The sequence below is a fragment of the Panthera pardus genome, unplaced genomic scaffold (genome assembly GCF_024362965.1).
Source record: "Panthera pardus isolate Hobbes unplaced genomic scaffold, ASM2436296v1 HiC_scaffold_22, whole genome shotgun sequence".
Lineage (NCBI taxonomy): Eukaryota > Metazoa > Chordata > Mammalia > Carnivora > Felidae > Panthera > Panthera pardus.
Window position 1 is genome coordinate 53,912,209 of NW_026526788.1, and position 20,110 is coordinate 53,932,318.

Below are 20,110 nucleotides of genomic sequence, written 5' to 3' on the forward strand. Positions count from 1 at the left end.
GGAGTAGCTCAGTTTATCACTTTTTCCCTTTTGGTGGTTAGTGATTTATTTGTCTTATATAAGAAATTTTTGCCTGTCACAAGATAATTCTGTTTTCTTCTAAAAGCTTGATGGTTCTGGTTTTGATGTTTTGATATTTGATTGTGATGTTTATCGCAAACCAGTTTTACATATGGAATAGTGAAACTCAGTTTGTAATTTTCTAGCTGAATATCCAGTTGTGGCATTATTTATGAGTTCTCATTTATAAGACTTTTCATTTGAATTGACTCAGTCATCCTTTTCACATTCTTTTTTATTAAATATTTTTATTGAGAGAGAGAGAGAAGGGGGAGGATCAGAGGAGAGAGAGAATCCCAAGCAGGCTCTGCATTGTCAGTACAGAGCCCTATGTGGGGCTCAATCCCACGTAAACACTGTGATCATGACCTGAGCTGAAATCAAGAGCCAGCCACTTAACCAGCTGAGCCACTGAGGTGCCCCTCGTTTTCCTATTCTTAAAATAGAGTTGTGGACATTGGTAACCAGTAAAGTCTGTCATTAGTCATAAGTTGGTAATGAGTGTCATTACATATGAATTGATACTCTTAAGTGTGATGTAGTGAGTTCTTAAACTTTACTTTGCCCCTTTTTCTGCAGTGAAAGTAAGTATTTGGATGGAAGTAAATGTTTCCTTGATAAGAAATTTTTTTTTCTTTCCTATTTTTTACAGACATTATCCATTATCTTTGCTTTAGAAAGTGAAAGAAATTATGAAGAAAATAGTTTAATAAATTTTTGAGTAGCTCATTTTAGAGGTTTGGGAGGTATAATTTGTGAAGGTCATTTCAGTAGTGTGTGCCTATAATCTGTAAGAGTTATTTTCAGAAGTTGTTTTTTCTCCAGTGGCTTTGCATTTATGGGAGAATGGAAGTAGCATCTCTAGGGTTTTATTAACAAACGGTTTTAATTCTCCATACTTAATGATTATGGGACTGGGTAAATTTTGATTAGTTTTTTTAATGTTTATTTAGAGAGAGAGAACAAGCGAGAGAGCGGGAGCGGGGGAAGGGCAGAGAGAGAGGGAGGGAGAGAATCCCGAGCAGGCTCTGTGGTACCAACATGGAACCCAACAGGGGTCTCAAACTCAATACAAACCGCAAGATCATGACCTGAGCCAAAATCAAGAGGCAGATACTCAACTGACCAAGCCACCTAGGCCCTCCAAGTTTATTCAGTTTTCTGATAGAGGGTAGTAGCATTATATACCAAACTCCTAATTAAAGTTTTTTCTTTACAGAATGAAAGCTCCTCTTCTAATCTCTGTGTAGAAGACCTTCAGAAAAACAAAGATTCAAATAGTATGATTAAAAATAGATTGTCTGAAACGGTTAGGCAGAATACTAAATTCTTTTTTGACCCAGTTCGGAAATGTAATGGACAGCCCGTACCCTTTCAACAACCAAAACACTTCACGGGAGGAGTGATGCGGTGGTACCAAGTGGAAGGCATGGAATGGCTTAGGGTAATGAATTCTCAGTTTTAATACAAGATACTGGTTCATTTCTATATAATAACCTGTTAATGTGCTGTAACACAACTTGAGTTGTTCCTTCCAAGTTTCATTATTAAATATGCAATGAACATTTGTGTGTAAATACTTATTTTCTAATTTATTTATCCATCCATCAAGACTAAATTTTTGGTGTCTTATTCAAGACTGCCAACACTTTTATGGCTTTGATAACTGACTTCTCACAAGTGTTATTAACCGTGAACGTGTCAGTCTCATCAGAATTATTTTTGGGTAAAAAGAATAAACTATTGATAATTCAATAGGTGTTTATATCAACTTAAATACAGTGTCTGTTATTTTGTCCAGATGCTTTGGGAAAATGGAATAAATGGCATTTTAGCAGATGAAATGGGATTGGGAAAGACAGTTCAGTGTATTGCTACAATTGCACTGATGATTCAGAGAGGAGTACCTGGACCTTTTCTTGTCTGTGGACCTTTATCTACACTTCCTAACTGGATGGCTGAATTCCAAAGATTTACACCAGACGTAAGATATGTTTCCTTTTGTTGAATACATTTCATTGCAAATATTTTTATTGTTTTGTTGCCTGAATTAAATTGTAGAACTGTTACTATAATTATTTATGTTGATTTCTGCACTACAGAAAACACTATATCTTATTTGAGGTTTTGTGTGGGTTTTTTTGTTTGTTTGTTTGTTTTGTTTTTAAGTTTATTTAATCTATACACCCAACTTGGGGCTTAAACTCATGACCCTGAGATCAAGAGTCGCACACTCCTCGGGCTGAGCCAGCCACACACCCTTATTTAAGTTATTTTTCAAATGTCTGCAAAATCTACTTTTAGTGTATATGGAAAAGAGTAGGTATTAATAATTTTGGATATTTGCCAAAAATAATTCTAAATGTTTATTTAGAGAGAGAACAAGCAAGAGAGCGCGAGCAGGGGAATGGCAGAGAGAGAAGGAGGGAGAGAATCCCAAGCAGGCTCTGTGCTACCAACATGGAACCCAACAGGGGGTGGCTTAGATGATTTTGAGTGTACTGGGAAATTTGATTCACCTAAGTCTGACCTAGGTAGAATTTATTTCTCTTACTGTGATTACCTTCCATATATGTGTCATCTTAGCTATATCCTTGCTTTAAACTTGATTTGTTTTTATGGCTTTTCCTTATTCCCTTATAGTAATAAAATAATTTATTAGAGGTGATTGACTCATTTGGTATAGAGAAATAGAGCTAAGATTAAATTAAATTGTCTTTTTTTTCTCTCCTAAATTTTTAATGTTTTGTTTTCCAAATTGTTGATACTTATATTTTGTTCCAATGTAAAATCTTCTAGATTCCTACTATGTTATATCATGGAACCCAGCAGGAACGTCGAAAATTAGTAAGGAATATTCACAAGCGGAAAGGGACCCTGCAGATTCATCCTGTGGTAATTACTTCATTTGAAATAGCCATGAGAGACAGAAATGCATTACAGGTATGATTTGTTTACATTGAATTCTTTGTAACTTATAAACCATATTTTTCTTAGTTCATCGCACTTTCTTATCATCCAGTAGCATTTAATTTTTTTTTCCCTAATGGAAGTCAGATTGTGTTTTACAGTTTCTAGTTTTAGAAACTAGAGGTTTATATTAACAGAAAGATTGAGCTGAAGGTTGTAGTCTTCTAACAAGAAAATTAAGGCCTATAGTACCTTGCCTTTAGCCATAATATCATCTTAGTGCGTTAGAATCAAGTAGACATACCTAATCTGTGAATGTATTACAGACATGTCTGACATGTTGTTTAAGTATATAGTACTTACTTATCCATTTAATTTTAATTAAATAAGAATACAATATATGAAGACAAGTTAATTTTAGACTGTCTTCTGGATATATGGCATAACATTACCAATTAGTGCCCAAGTTTTAATACAATTGGAATATTAACTTTTGCTCATTGCCTCTATCATCAGTTCAATGTTTGGTATTTGAAATACTTTATCACTCTTTCACCTATTTCACATAGTTCTTTACTATGTTTTTCCTTTCTCTGTTTGATAGATCAGATTTTAAGTGGGACGCCTGGGTGGCTCAGCCGGTTGAGCTTTTGACTTCGGCTTAGGTCATGATCTCATGATTTGTGGGTTCAAGCCCCGCATTGGGCTCTGGGCTGACAGCTTAGAATCTGGAACCTGCTTCGGATTCTGTGTCTCCCTCTCTCTCAAAAATAAACATTAAAAAAAAAATTGACTTGTGTGCTAGTGGAAGTTTGGAATATGAATTGCAGTTATGTTACTTCTTCACAGTAAAATAATACTGCTTGTAGAAAAAAGCATGCAGACTTAAAAGCAATTTTAATTATTATTTTTTTTAAGCTTATTTATTTATTTTGAGAGCACAAGCAGGGAGGAACAGAGAGAGAGAGAATCCTAAGCAGACTTTGCACTGTCTGCACAGAGCCTGACGTAGGGCTTGAACCCACGAATTGTGAGATCATTACCTGAACCAAAATCAAGAATTGGATGCTTAGCCAATTGAGCCATGTGGGCACCCCAAAAACAATTTTAATTCTGAGAATGCTACTGCTATATAAATATTTTTCTTAGCATATAAGTATAATTTATATATAGGGTTGTACTATACATTGTTTCTTGAAAGTTCAGTTTCCTACTAAATAATATAACGTGAAGACCTTTCTAATTATTTTGATCTCCCTATCCCACCCATATTGAAACAGATAAGCTTTCTTGTCAAGTCCATTCACTAGTGGCTAGAATTTTGTAATTTTCTTTCGCTGAACTTAAAATTATTTTAAGGATCTTCGCTTTGGGGGTGCAGGGCTCCTATTGCTGAGTGGTAACAGAAGTATCTGTTCACGTAATTCATTTTTCAGAACCCTCATTTCTGTTGCATTGGGTTTTCTGATTGTTGTGCATATTCATTTATTTATGTTTGGGTTTTTTAAGACAGATGTCTGACAGAGATTATTCGGGTTGTCTGGTTTGTCATGTTACCAGCAAAAGAAGTCCCAATTTGTTTTTCTTAAAGTCGTAATATTATTTGAAAAAAATTTTTATTCTGCTTTGAATGTATTGAAGTGAAATGCAAAAATGCCCCATTTCATCCTCTTCCCCCAATCTGCCAATCCTGTTATCCAAGGATACTTAAACTTGACAAGTTGGTATTTATATTTCCCAGAAATATTCCATGTTTCTGTATTTTTAAGCAATAAAATAGATGAGCTTTAAGTTTGCCAATCAACATAAAAGAGAAAGATAATAAAAATGAGAGTAAGATTTTTTGTTTTTGTTGGTTTTGCTTTTTTTTACAAGGGTTTTTTTTTCTCCTTTGAGATTATAATGCTTGAAATAAAAAATTGGGGGGTTGTTTTGGCTTTTTTTTTTTCTTTTTAATGGTCAATTTTTGTTATTTGACAGAGGGAGCCAAGGAGAGGGGCAGAGGGGGGAGAGAGAGAGAGAGAGAGAGAGAGAGAAAGAGAATTAAGAAGCAGGCTCCATGCCCAGTGCAGAGTCTTGATGAGGGGCCCAATCTCACTACCCTGAGATCATGACCTGAGCTGAAATCAAAGAGTCCAATGCTTAACCTGACTGAGCCACCCAGATGCCCCTACAAGGTTTTTTAAAATGAGAAATTAAAACAATTTTTATGACAACTTAATGAAAGTAGATGAGGGGCGCCTGGGTGGCTCAGTCAGTTAAGCGTCTGACTTCGGCTCAGGTCATGATCTCGCGGTCTGTGGGTTCAAGCCCCGCGTCGGGCTCTGTGTTGACAGCTCGGAGCCTGGAGCCTGCTGCGGATTCTGTGTCTCCCTCTCTCTCTGCCCCTCCCCTGCTTGTGCTCTGTCTCTCTCTCTCAAAAATAAATAAATGTAAAAAAAAAAAAAAAAAAAATGTTATTAAAAAAAAAAAAAAGAAAGTAGATGGATGGCTTTCTGTGAAGATACAAATTACTAAAACTGACTCCAGAAGAAAGAGAAACCTAAATAAACCAATAATTATGTAAAAAATCGAGAACACCATAACATTAAATAAGTGTCAGTTTCAGATGTATGCCTCAAGAATGAAAATTATAATGATATTTAATGTTTCAGAGCATATGGAACTAATAAAAGCTTTTAGTTCTTTTTTAGGAATCTAGTTTAATACTAATCAAAACCTGACAAAGTATTACACAGGGAAACCACAGATTGCTTTGCCTAAAGAATGTGAATAGAGAAATTTTAAATACATAATAGCAGGTGGACTTTAATTATTAGTTCATAGCCAAGTGAGGTCTATTTTAGGAACACAAGTATATACCCGTTTTAGGAAATTTACTTACCCTTTCAGTAGCTCGAAGGAAAACATGGTCACCTCAGTAGATACAGAAATGCCATTGGTTAAGATTGAATATCCATCCCTAATAAGGAGGTTTTATTTTTAGAATTGTTTGTAGGAAAAATTGTGAGATCATAATTATAAAGTTTTTCCCTAAATTCCTTTTCTAGCACTGCTATTGGAAATACTTAATAGTAGATGAAGGACACAGGATTAAAAACATGAAATGCCGTCTGATCAGGGAGTTAAAACGATTTAATGCAGATAACAAACTTCTTTTGACTGGTACTCCCTTGCAAAACAATTTATCAGAACTTTGGTCATTACTGAACTTTTTGTTGCCAGATGTATTCGATGACTTGAAAAGGTAGGTAAGCCAGTTATTTAACTACTTTCTTTATTTTTCTAGTCTTCTCAAATATGTGCTCTTAGTTAAAATTAATTCCTTTCTTCTAAGTAGTTGGAATAAAATGATAGCTTTTTGGCAAGTTCTTTGTGATAATTATGTTAATACAATTGATTTATGTAATAGGTTAACTTGTAATCACTTTTTTCTCTTACAGCTTTGAATCTTGGTTTGATATCACTAGTCTTTCAGAAACTGCTGAAGATATTATTGCTAAAGAACGAGAACAGAATGTATTGCATATGCTGCACCAGGTGTGACTTAGTCTTATTATGCTTACTATGGACTACTAGGAATAAAAAAGGAACCCCACAGATTACCTGTTCAACCCTTTGTAGGAGATTTGGAAAAATGAAGACCCCTCAAATTTAACTTAACTCCCTTTCTCTTACCTCACCCCCAGATGTCACATGGCTTTACAGCAGAACTCAAGTGAAAAGTTTGCCCTACTCATGTATATTCCTTTTACCCCTATGGTTGCTGATATATTTGTCAGCCAAAAAATGAAAGTGGGTGATTTTTGTGAATGTTCGCCAATAATATTTGCATAATTCACTTACTTTGCATGATCCATTTTTGCTGTTTTCTGTGGTTTCCACCTATCCTACCTATGTTTCCTTTAGACACATTAATCTGTCAAAGGCCTCCTGGTCATTTCCATATGAGAGCCCAAAAAAGCTTCTCAATTGTGCATTGACAATTTTATTCAAAATCCATGGTAATTTTTTTATTTTAAAGTTTATACATATTCATGATAAAAATGTGAAACAGTACAAAAATTGAAAGTAACAATAAAATCCCAAATCATACTTTCCCTACCAAATCATTTGTATTTTTTTTTTCTTGGCAATTGGTATATGTGTTTCTGAGCAGCTTATTTACAGATACTTTTTTCTTAAACTGGTAGTAATATTCTCTCCTTTAAAGCCTTTCTTGTATTTGACTCTGTACCTATGGAATATTCAACTACAGAGCCCTAAAATGAACTTTATGTAAATGAGTTATCAATGTGTATTTCAAGATAAGGCTATAAAGGATACAAAATTATTTAAACAAGTTTATGTATTCTCCTGAAGACTTCTCAACAATTTAATAATGGTATAATTACCTGTTACTTCTGTGTTGTTTTATAAATGTGAAAATCACATGACATCACACAGTAGGAAGATGAATGAGAATAATTTCAAGCCTGAAATTTTAGAATTTACAGAAGGAAACTCTTACGTCTACATCTCTGGGTTGGTTGGTGTGTTGGTTTTATGCTAGTCCAAAATCTCACTGTAAATGTTGTGGGTTATCACTTTAATTCTGAAAGGCACAAATGTCATCTTCTTTCTGCTTATTAAAATATTCAAGATAATATTAAGAGTTTTTGAAAAAGTTAAATTTTGGAATGTTGTGGATAAATACCATGAGTTTGGGATGTGTTCTGGTTTGGGGAAATTTCAAGGAGATATTTTATCTCCCCTTTCAAGATTTGATAGTATATGTATAGGAAGAAAAGAGAAAGAAGGGTAAAGAGGTTTGTGGAGAGAGTATTCCTTGAAAACTTGGAAATGCTTAATATTCACGTGTTTATTCATGTTTAAATTTTAGATTCTAACACCTTTTTTACTGAGAAGACTAAAATCTGATGTTGCTCTTGAAGTTCCTCCTAAGCGAGAAGTAGTTGTTTATGCACCGCTTTCAAAGAAACAAGAGATCTTTTACACAGCCATTGTGAACCGTACAATTGCAAACATGTTTGGAAGCAGTGAGGTAGAGTGTGGATTTGAACTAAACTGTAAATGACAGTTGGCATTGAAATTTTTATGGTTAATTTCAGCCTTGGAGCTTATCACCTGTTTTTAGGACTTGTAGAGGGTGAATTTCTAACTGGAGTATAAGGCATAAGGTCAGTAGCAAAAGTTACCTCCTAGTAATTCTGTGATCCTACTGAAGTTCAGGTGATGATTCACGTATCAGTTGCTTTATCGTTATCTGGAATGTTTGTTAAAATTTTTTATTCCTGTCCCAGATTAACCCTAGTCATGCTGTGGAGTGATGGACTTGGAAATACATTTGATCAAGCACACAATATACTAAAAGAATTTCCCAAAAGAATTTCCCAACTAGACACAGCACATAGTCCCTTTATAGGAGGTTAAAGACCCTTAGATTTTGTTTAAATGTCCAGATTTTTTTACTATATGCTATGGACCTATGCATTTCTTTTCAAAATATTTATGGGTCTACATTTCTGTTTTGTACAACCATTAGACTGTTCCCCAATTTTTATTATATAATTAAAGGGAAGATCTGGCTTTTTAGCTATTCAGAATTTAATATTGTTCCTTATTGTGAGGAATTTCATTGCAGTGTTGTTAATACTAATCCAAAGAAATACTCTCTATTGCAGATATGTGGAGCCCCTAAGTTATTAAATTCCTTCATATAAGTTCAAAACAGCTCTACCCATCCTTAATTTTTTCCATGGAGATATGAAGGCATTTACTCTAATTCTCAGATATTGTCATAAACGTTAAAATAATTAGGCTTCATATGACCACATTTGCACTTGGCGAAAGTTTATGGATCCTTGATTTTATGCCTTTGGAAATCACTAAAGTTGATGATGAAAGACAAAATTATTATTTCTATATGTCTTAAAACATGAAAGTATTCTATCACACTTTGTATATATTTAGAATTCAAGGGTATAGCTTTTTAAACATATTCCTTTTTAATTGTTCACTTTTAGAAAGAAACAGTTGAGCTAAGTCCCACTGGACGACCAAGACGGCGTTCCAGAAAGTCAATAAATTACAGCAAAATAGATGATTTCCCTAATGAATTGGAAAAATTGATCAGTCAAATACCGCCAGAAGTAGACCGAGAAAGGTGTGAGTTTAAAATAAATTTAAGTATCCTTTAAACTGTGATACTTTTTGTATTTCTCACATTCGTGGATTATGTGTTTTTGGTAGAGCTGTTGTGGAAACGAATATCCCTCTAGAGTCTGAAGTTAATCTGAAGCTGCAGAATATAATGATGCTCCTTCGTAAATGCTGTAATCATCCGTATTTGATTGAATACCCAATAGACCCGGTCACACAAGAGTTTAAGGTCAGTACCATTTAATTTACTGTTTTGATTTCTGTAACTTTTTTGTATTGAAGGAAAGTGTCATTTTGTTTTTTTGATTATTACTTAAGTATTGTAATCCTTAAAATATAAAGATTGTAATCCTTCCAGTAAGTGAAGATCATCTCCCCCAAAATTGAAAGAACTTTTTGAGTGTTAGAATGATAGTCACTTTCTACATGTAAGCGAAATATTTCTATTTACATATTTTATCTGAACACTAAGAATCACCCTAAATTTAGAGTGATAGTGAAAATAGTTTTTGTTTTATTGATGTATTTTTGTTTTGTTTTGTTTTGTTTTGTTTTGCTATTAATACCATTTATTTCCACTTTGTGTTTTACTTGCTATCTATTAGAGATAGTTGTCACCTTTTCAGTATTCCTTTTAGTTAGTATTTAGCTTGTCAAAATCATTCTGGCTGCTCATTACCTACATCTCAACAGATAGTCACAGAACCAAAAAGTTTACTAAGTTACGGGCATTCAGATTAGGTGAATGAAATTACTTTCTTGGGCACTTGATGGAAAAATGGCATAGTATTAAAATAAATCTGTTTTTAGTAATCCTCAATAACCCTATTTCACACTAGCTTACACAGTAGAGTTTCTTATCCCTGACAGTATTGACATTTGGGGCCAGATCTTTTTTACAAGGTGCTGGCCTGTGAACTATATGCCATTTAACATTATCCCTAGTCTCTGGTCACTGGATACCAAATATGTTTTCCCCAGTTGTGATAACCTAAAATGTCTCTAGATATTGCCAAATATACCCTGGGATGGAGGGCAAAATTGCCCCCATTTGCAAACCACTTTTTTACAGTTTTTCATTCAAGTAAGGAAGAAGATAATCTCTGATGAGGAAATTAATAGTCACCAGGTGAAAATTTTCTTCAATATTTAGGTTGCTTATAAGCTCTTATGTTTAATTTATACTGAGAATTCTAGCAGTAATATTCATATTTTATTGAAAGTACATTTATAAAGGAAAAACTTCAACATGTGTAGTAGGTTTAAACTTAACAGTTCTCTTATTACAAAGCCTTTGGGAGAGGGGTGGGAAGGATAGATCAAGGTTGGACTTAGACTGATTTTTGTTTTTGTGAAATCATTGGTTTTAAATTCTAGAGTGTGTCTTTCCCTGAGAAAGAACTATCTTCTTATTTAAAAAGATCAAATAAATAAGGTCAATTTTTAAAAATTTTAGTTTTATAGGGACTTATTTGTCATTAAAATGAACTGTTCATCTGGATTTTATTTGACAAAAGTTATTGATAATTATTCTATTTTTTCTGTTGTCCCTCTTTGTCTGCTTTTAAGATTGATGAAGAGTTGGTAACAAATTCTGGGAAATTCTTAATTTTGGATCGAATGCTGCCAGAACTAAAATCCAGAGGTCACAAGGTTGTGCTTTTGATTGGATTTTTGGTTATTTAATTACTTCCTATTAATCAGAATAGATACTAAGATATATTTAAATTTCAGGTGCTGCTATTTTCACAAATGACAAGAATGTTAGATATTTTGATGGATTACTGCCACTTTAGAAATTTCAACTTCAGCAGGCTTGATGGATCCATGTCTTATTCAGAGAGAGAAAAAAATGTAAGACTATGTCATACGTATCAAATTCCTTTTTGTAATTCATATCTTGATTTCTAAAGTAATGTTCAGAGTAGACCCACAAGTTGATAGACTGAAAACCTTGTAACAGGATCAAAAACCTAAGCATTTTTTAGTTATAATAAGTCTTAATGATTTTTTTTTTTTAATGTTTGCTTTTGAGAGAGACAGAGCACAAGCGTGGGAGGGACACAGAGAGAGGGAGACACAGAATCTGAAGCAGACTCCAGGCTCTGGGCTGCCAACACAGAGTCCGATGTCAGGCTTGACCCACGAACCCTGAGATTATGACCTGAGCCGAAGTCGGATGCTTAACTGACTTAGCCAACCAGGCACCGCTAAGTCTTAATGATTCTTAAATTATATGTGTCTTTTGGTCCACCTTTACTTCATAATATCCTACTTCACCACCACTGTTAAGAATATTGAGATAACAGGGGCACCTGGGTGTTTTAATTTTTGTTTTTTAATTTTTTTAATGTTTATTTTTGAGAGAGAACATGAGTGAGGGTGGGGCAGAGAGAAAGGGAGACAGAATCTGAAGCAGCCTCCAGGCTCAGAATTGTCAGCACAGAGCCTGACGCAGGGCTCAAACTCACGAACCGCAAGATTATGACCTGAGCCGAAGTCAGACGCTTAACAGACTGGAGACACCCAGGTGCTCTCTCAGGAACAATTTGTAACCTCACATGTGAAGTAAGCCAGGGAAGCTCATCTGAGCCTTGGTGTCCATGGTTTCCACTGAAGGTTAGTTACATAGGTATGACCTACCTGTGTGACTGGCCTGACTGAACTCAGTGTCAGGCCCCTCTGAAGATCAAATTGATAGAGTGCTTCTTAAAGTCCCTGGTTTATTATCTTAATTTGGGCAGTGGATATGCTTACAATTATTTATTTTGTGGGAAGGAAGTCTTTGATAATTTTACCTCTTTCCAGCAAATTAGTCTTTTTCAGCTTTTTAAAAAAAATTTTTTTTAATGTTTATTTTTGCAAGAGAGACGGAGCATGAGCAGGGGAGGGGCAGAGAGAGAGGGAGACACAGAATCCGTAGCAGACTCCATCCAGGCTCTGAGCTGTCAGCGCACAGCCTGACATGGGGCTCGAACCCACAAGCCGTGAGATCATGACCCAAGCCAAAGTCAGACACTTAACGAACTGAGCCACCCAGGTGCCCTGTCTTTTTCAACTGTAATGACTTCTGGGGTTTTCATTATTTTTTTACTCCACATTAAAAATCCTGTAGGTAATGAAGAATTCATACCTAGTTTAGAGAATGCTGGCTTATTATATCCCTTGGCATTGCCTTCCCCCCCTGCCTTTGCTATAAACACATGGTTATAAGATGGTTGTTCCACATGCAACACCATATCCATGTTCCAGGCAGTAATAATTTCTTAATTCCTTGGGTCTGTACCCTTTTTTGCTTTTAGATGCACAGCTTCAACACAGATCCAGAGGTGTTTATCTTCTTAGTCAGTACACGAGCTGGTGGCCTGGGCATTAATTTGACTGCAGCAGATACAGTTATCATTTATGATAGTGATTGGGTAAGTCAAAAGTATAGCAATATGCTGATTATATTTCCATTCTGAATTTTTTTTTATCTTTCATTGTATGCTTTGCAATTTTATTTTGAAAAGGTATCCCATTTTAAAACAAAAATCATTATCAAGTACCCTATGTGTAAAGACTTGAACATGTTTTATCATTGAAGTCATTCTAGAGATCTACAATGAGTTTAAGAGACTATTTAAAAGATTCTGATTGGATCATGCATGCATGTGACTTTACCCACATAGTATGAGTTTAAGTAACTTTAATATTCAACTGTTAAATGTTATTTTTCTTTTTACTCTAAGAATCCCCAATCTGATCTTCAGGCCCAGGATAGATGTCATAGAATTGGTCAGACAAAGCCCGTTGTTGTATATCGTCTTGTCACAGCAAATACTATTGATCAGAAAATTGTGGAAAGAGCAGCTGCTAAAAGAAAACTGGAAAAGTTGATCATCCACAAAAGTAAATAATACTTTGTAGTACTTTTTTGTTTCAGTTGCCTGTTGTGTGTTGTGGAATTTTGTTACTAATATTTTCCTTATTATATTTTTGAAGATTTTTTTTAAGTGTATTTATTTATTTTGAGAGCGAGAAAGAGCATGAGCAGGTGAAGGGCAGAGAGAGAGAGAATCCCAAGTAGCACTGTCAGCGTAAAGCCCAATGCGAGGCTCAGTCCCATAAACTGTGAGATCATAACATGAGCCAAAACCAGGAGTTGGACGCTTAACTGACTGAGCGTCTCAGGCGCCCCTGAAAGATTTTATTTTTAAGTAATCTCACACCCAGTGTGGGACTTTAACTCACAACCCCAAGATCAAGAGTTGCATGCTCCACTGACTGAGCCAGCCAGGTGCCCCACTGATTTCTTTATAAAAGAAATTAGTACAGGGGCGATTACGTGGCTCAGTCATTGGAGCCTCCAACTCTTGATTTCGGCTCAGGTCATAATCCCAGGGCCATGGGAGTAAGCCCCATGTCAGGCTCTGTGCTGAGAGTGGAACCTGTTTAGGCTGTCTCTCCTACTGCCCCTCTCCCCCACCCACCTGTGCGCATGCTCTTTCTGTAAAATAAAAAAATGTATAAATAAGTACAGCTTGATTAGGATTTTAGTAAGCAGTGGGGAATTTGTAGCTGTAAAGACCTAAACTGGATTGGTGTAACCATAAACACAAAGGAAAAACATTAGTGTCTAGATGAGGAGCAGAGGGGCAAGGAAACCCCTATCCAGGACACTTTTAAAACGCCATATCCTAATCTCTGACATGATGTTAATGCTTATTCTTGATAAGAGATTTGCCTGTCAAAAGGCTTTAAGGAAGTTTTAAGCCTCTTGGAAGTTCAGTATATTAAGTATTAGAATATCGGGGTGCCTGGGTGGCTCAGTTAGTTGAGCATCTGACTTCAGCTCAGGTCATGATCTCACGGTTCATGAGTTTGAGCCCTGTGTTCAACTCTGTGCTGACAGCTCAGAGCCTGGAGCCTGCTTCAGATTCTGTGCCCCTCCCCTGCTCATGCTCTGTCTCTGTCTCTGATTCTCTCTCTCTCTCAAAAATAAATAAACATTAAAGAAAATTTTTTTTAGAATATTAAGGATACATTGAAGTAGTGCTATAAAAACTATTTACTTGATTGAACTTGCTATTTCAAAAAATATGTGGCTCTAGAATGTCCTTTTCATTGTTTCAAATATAATCTTTAAAATACAGTGTTTTAGATTGTGAGAAGTAGGGGAAGTGAAGTAGGTGAGGCATTGGCATTTTATATTCTGTTCCCTAAGATTCCTTGGAGAAGTTTCTGCTTTTATTCAGTCAGTATGAAAATCTATTTGGAGAAATTGTCTTCATGGCTACATCACAAAAGTTGAAAACATCTGTTAAGTTGTGAAGCCTAGAGTAATGGGAACATAATGTCAAAAATCACTATTAGTTTATTTTATGCTACTTTTCTTCTTGCTCTCTACTTGCAAATACTTCCTCCAGTGTATCTGACATTGAGGTTAGGTTTTAGAAATCTTTAATTTGACTTCATGGAACATTCAGATTGTAGTTGGAATTAAATTGGAGGAAAAAAGAACTTTTCTAAGAAGATTTTGTGCAAATTAAAATTTTTTCACCTGTGCTGCTTTAGGAATTTGAATGATGAAATATATTTTCTTTATTGAATATAGTTTAAATTCAGTAAAATTTGTCTAGTTTTATTTTCCCAAGTCTGTTTTCAGTATTTTGAGAAATTAATTTCAAAGAACAATTTGAAAAGAATTTTTAAAATACTGTCAGTGTTTTATTGAGGTATAATATGGATACAGTAAAATAACCAGATCTTAAATGTACAGGTTGATGAATTTTGATAAATGAATACACACAGTGTAACTATCCTCTAGGTCAAGGTAAACAGTTCCATCATCCAAAACCATTTTCCCCTACACCAGTCATTTTCCATGCTCTCTTGTTCCTCACCAGAAGGCAGCCATTGTTCTGATTTTTGTGACACAGATTAGTTTTTCCTTTAACTTCATATGTGGATTCATTTGTATGTATGTAGCTACTACTTTTGTTCAGCAGAACATTTTGAGATTCATTTATATTAGAAGTTAATAGTTTGTCCATTCTTTTGTTGGTTGACATTTAAGTTGTTTTTCAGATCTTGGTTTTTCTGAATAAGCTGTTCTTGTACAAGTGTTTGTGGACACATGCATTTGTTTGTTCTTGGTCTTTGGATGGGTGCATGTTTACTTACAGGAACCTGCTGAATTTTTTCTCCAAGCAGACATACCATTTTACATTTCTACTAGCAAAGTATGAGAGCTGTGATTACTTTTCCCCTTATCACCACTTGACTTTGCCTATACTTTTTAACATACACCATTCTGATTGGTTTATAATGTAGTATATTTTGGTTTTAAAGGCAATTTTCAATGTTTTGATTTTCTTGAAAATTTTTTTCTAGATCATTTCAAAGGTGGTCAGTCTGGATTAAATCAATCTAAGAACTTCTTAGACCCTAAGGAATTAATGGAATTATTAAAATCTAGAGATTATGAAAGGTAAGATATTTTAATTTAAAAAAATGTAATTCATAGTTTTGATTTATCATATGGACTTGAATATTTTGTTTTCTTATAGAGAAGTAAAAGGATCAAGAGAGAAGGTCATTAGCGATAAAGATTTGGAGTTGTTGCTAGATCGAAGTGATCTCATTGGCAAGTAACCTTTTATTTTTCTTTTACTGGAAACTGAAACAGACATGTAAGAAGAGAGAATAGTAATACTTAACGTACCCCTATATGTAATTGATTCAGCCACAATAGTCCACAACATTTAACTAGTCTTTTTTCATTTTGATTCTCTTTTGTCAGAATCTTAAAATCATGACATTTTACCCAGGCATTTTACTCAGGCATCTTTTACTGGGAAGAGCAGGTCTTTAAATGTAGCCACTATGTCATTACATTTAAGAGAATTGGCACTAAAACCTTGATATCCTCTACTACCCAGGCCATATTCAGATTTCCCCAGTTGTCTCAAATCCTTTTTTACAGTTTGAATCAGGATCTAAATTTCATTGTTATGACTCTTCTGTAACATCCTTCTCACTTTCATTGTTGCATGTCATAGAGGAAAAGTGGGTTGTCCTATAAAATGACCTATATTTTGAAATTGGCTGATTTTTTTAACCCCTTTTGTGTTCGTTGATTTGTTCCTCAATCTACTTATTTTCAGAAAAGTGATAAATAGCTATGTAAATAGCTCTATAGGCTTAATTGGATCTAGGTTCTGTTTCTTATGAATACTTTGTAATACTTTGTTCTTTCTCTCTTTGAGAAAAGCACCTGTTAGCATTTAATGAGCTCCCTCCACCTGGTTTTAAGCTACCAGGCTCCCCCACATAGACACCCTTAACCTTCTCCACTCTTCCGCTGAAGAGTTTAGCCTTCATGATGACAGATTGTTTTGGGAACTTTCTCTTTCCCGGATGTTTGCAGCCCAATTTCATTTCATCAATGGTAGAATCAGCTCCAGTCTTGTTTTGGGGAGCATTTATCAGGGTTGATAGGTGGGCAGAGGCTCTGGTTCCTCTGTAAGTGGTAATGCCTCATTCCAACTTTCCCAAAGTAACTTCAGTGATACTTGTTGAAGTGGATCCTGTGGTCATGCCACCAGCATCACCCTGGCCTCCTGGGTGCTTCTGGTGTTTGCTGACGCAGTTCACATGGTCCTGAAGTTTCCAGGTCTTCCTTAGTCTAGATGGTATGTCACCAGCTGAGACCAAATAGCTATTGTCATATTTTAAATCCTACCAGGAAGTGCTTTTCTGGGTTTCTTATTTTTAGTGAGCTAAGATTGGTCAGGTCATTCAGGCTGATCTTATCAAGTTTTCTGTCTGTTATTAAGCCTGATGATTTTAGTATCCACTGATGATTGTTTTCAACAATTATTACCTTAAGGACTGCAAAATGGTAATTTTCTTGTTTTTCCTTTATTAGCCAGAATGAGTCTATTAAGAACTTTTCCCTACCAACTCTGGTTATTCTGAGATATAGTTTATACAGGTGAAGCAGGATAAATTGCTTCTTCTGTTTTTCAGTTTTTAGAATAATGAGTTGATGTCTACATTGGTGACCATAAATTATTTTGTAAACAAATATATTTAAAACTCATCATTCCCTAATTATTTCATAACCTACTGGTAATCTATGCCCAATTATGTGTACTGTAACTGCGTAGGGGAAATACTGTATAAAGCTATACTACTGCACATCTTTTCCCACCCTACCTTCAGCACTGTTATGTTGGTAGTGTAGTATTGGTGAAAGCAGGAATATGTTAATACCGTGGAAATAAGGAAAAACTACAAATCCAGGGCCTTTTGATGGGGCAGGGTATCCGGGAAGCCAATTGTTGAACATTTACAAGCACATCACTGCATATAGTCTCGTGATATCTTCAGCTTCATTTCAAATAGCTCTTCTTAAAATTGTGTTGTCTTATTGAGTTGGAAGAATTCTTTATATATTCTAGATACAAGTCCTTTATCAGATATTTGTTTTGCAGATATTTTCTCCCGGTTTATGGCTTATCTTGGATGCTCTTTCCCCCCCCCCCCAACTAAACTCTACACCCAAAATAGGGTTCGGACTCATGACCTGAAATCAAGAGTTAGTTGCGTGTTCTACCAACTGAGCTGGCCAGGCATCCCTTATCTTGCGCTTTCTTTTTTTTTTTTTTTTTTTTTTTTTTTTTGCGCTTTCTTAATTAGTGTGTTTTGAAGGGCAAAACTTTTTAATTTTCATAAAGTCCAGTTTATCTTTTTTTGTTACCACTTACTGTTTTGGTGTCATGTGTAAGTAATCTTTGCCTAGCCAAGGTCATGGTGTTTTCTTTTGAGAGTTTTGTAGTTTTGGGGCATCTGGGTGGCTCAGTCTGTTAAGCATGCCCCGGGACATTTCTAATCAACAGCTAGGACACCATACCACACTCAAGAACAAATTGTAAATAAATTAACAGGTCAGAACCTAAATATTAAAAGCAAAACTTTAAAAATACGGGAAAATACATGTATGACTTTAGGACAGGAAAATATTTTTTTTATGTTTGTTTATTTATAGATTGATAGATTTAATTACATTAAAGACTTGTATAAAAACAGATGATACTGGGGTGCCTGGGTGGTTCAATCAATTAAGCTTCCGACTCCAGCTTAGGTCACAATCTCATGGCTAGTGGATTTGGGCCCCTCATCGGGCTCTGTTCTGACAACCCCGAGCCTGGATCCTACTTTGGATTCTGGGTCTCCATCTCTCTCTTTCTGTCTCTCTCAAAAATAAACATTAAAAAAATTTTTTAAAGCAGATGATACTATAAACAGATTAGAGACAAACCACAGAAATATATTTGCAACACCTAACAGATAAGGAAGTGTTTATCACATATAGATAACTAAAAGTCAACAAGAGAAAAGGACAACGTGAGTAGGCAGGAAAGTGGCCAGGGAACATATTAAAGATGCTTTAGCTTCCTAAGAAATCAGAGTAATGCCACTCAACACCAGTAGAGATTTCATTCCATAGCTATCATTGACAAAAATGTAAAAGACCACATGTTATCAGCTGGAGTGTGTATTAAGATAAATTTTCATGGTATCATGCTTTCCAGCCTTTAAACTAACAAATATTAGGCTTTTGGTTTTTGTTTTTTTTTTTTTAATTTTTTTTAATGTTTATTTATTTTTGAGACAGAGAGAGACAGAGCATGAACGGGGGAGGGTCAGACAGAGAGGGAGACACAGAATCTGAAGCAGGCTCCAGGCTCTGAGCTGTCAGCACAGAGCCCGACGCGGGGCTCGAACTCACAGACCGTGAGATCATGACCTGAGCGAAGTCGGACGCTTAACCGACTGAGCCACCCAGGCGCCCCTGGGCTTTTGGTATTTTTTAAGACATCTCTGAAAATGTAATTCACACTGTTTCCCTATACTTAATATATCTTAAATTCAACAGAAGTGATTTTGATTAGCAAACTGATACTTGTTCCTTGGAGGCCAGTTCTCATTATATTAAGAGTACATTTTACTTTCTTGCTTTTGTTACATTGACTATTAATGATTGAGGAATAAAGTGGCTCACATTTTGTGGTTTTTTAAGTTTTGGACAGATGACTCTTTTCATAACAACATATTGGACATTTCTTTTAATATTCTTTTTTAGGTTCTCATACTTTTAAAAAATAAATACTTGTTTAAAAAAATAAAAAACATTTATGTATTTTTCTCTTAGATCAAATGAATGCCTCAGGACCGATTAAAGAGAAGATGGGGATTTTCAAGATACTAGAAAATTCTGAGGATTCCAGTCCTGAATGTTTGTTTTAAATTGGAACTAAAGACTGCCCTTAAAGTTCTTGTTTACATCTAGTGATTTACCTGTATTGGTTTTAAAATCCAGATTATCCGCTTTACTTTTTTGGTTGTATCAGTTTACATAATGAAACTTGTACCATTGCATAATTAATAGATGGTAATTTTCTGAGCCTTATTAAGAACAAAGAAGTACTCATAGTAAGTTTAGATTTTTCCGTTAATTATTTGGGCTCAGTAATATTCTTGGGTACAGGCTGATGTGTACTTAACCACTGCCAGATTTATACAGTCTTCCTGTGGAAGTTTAAAGTCTTTCCCCCCTTTTAGGAGTACAGTTCATGGGTTTGGGGTACTTCATTTATGGAGTAGGCTTTTGATGGGGGAATGATTGGGATTATGCTTTCTGGTGTTTAAATAAGAAATTGTTTGGTTTTAGAGTCTATTTCTATAAAATAAATTACCAAATAAATGTTTGTTATCTGATGATCTCAGATTCCCACCCCCCCACCCCCCCCCCAGGAAAATAATGGTTCAGGTGAAGTAATAGCAGAAGTCTGGACTGGCATTGTGACTCAGTATTATTATGTTGACTTGATTTTTATTCATTAGTAGTACTATACACATACGTCATATGAAGATTACAACTGGACATTGGTTAATGCAGAGATGGCTCTCAGAGAGACTGTAGGGTCTT

The 20,110-nt window shown here is 35.2% G+C and overlaps 1 protein-coding gene across 1 annotated transcript in view; it reads left to right on the plus strand.

Moving 5' to 3' along the window:
• Nucleotides 1-19,902, plus strand: part of HELLS (helicase, lymphoid specific) — a 37,655-nt gene extending 17,753 nt beyond the window's left edge. The window contains exons 8-22 of the mRNA XM_019445141.2: nt 1,280-1,504; nt 1,862-2,044; nt 2,860-3,003; nt 6,021-6,217; nt 6,414-6,510; nt 7,853-8,014; nt 8,997-9,136; nt 9,223-9,361; nt 10,702-10,785; nt 10,867-10,986; nt 12,435-12,551; nt 12,864-13,023; nt 15,508-15,604; nt 15,684-15,760; nt 19,334-19,902. Of these exons, the coding sequence (XP_019300686.2) occupies nt 1,280-1,504; nt 1,862-2,044; nt 2,860-3,003; nt 6,021-6,217; nt 6,414-6,510; nt 7,853-8,014; nt 8,997-9,136; nt 9,223-9,361; nt 10,702-10,785; nt 10,867-10,986; nt 12,435-12,551; nt 12,864-13,023; nt 15,508-15,604; nt 15,684-15,760; nt 19,334-19,428 (2,037 nt within the window). The 3' untranslated portion in view covers nt 19,429-19,902. The remainder of the gene's footprint in view (nt 1-1,279; nt 1,505-1,861; nt 2,045-2,859; nt 3,004-6,020; nt 6,218-6,413; nt 6,511-7,852; nt 8,015-8,996; nt 9,137-9,222; nt 9,362-10,701; nt 10,786-10,866; nt 10,987-12,434; nt 12,552-12,863; nt 13,024-15,507; nt 15,605-15,683; nt 15,761-19,333) is intronic.
• The last annotated feature ends 208 nt before the right edge of the window (nt 19,903-20,110 follow it).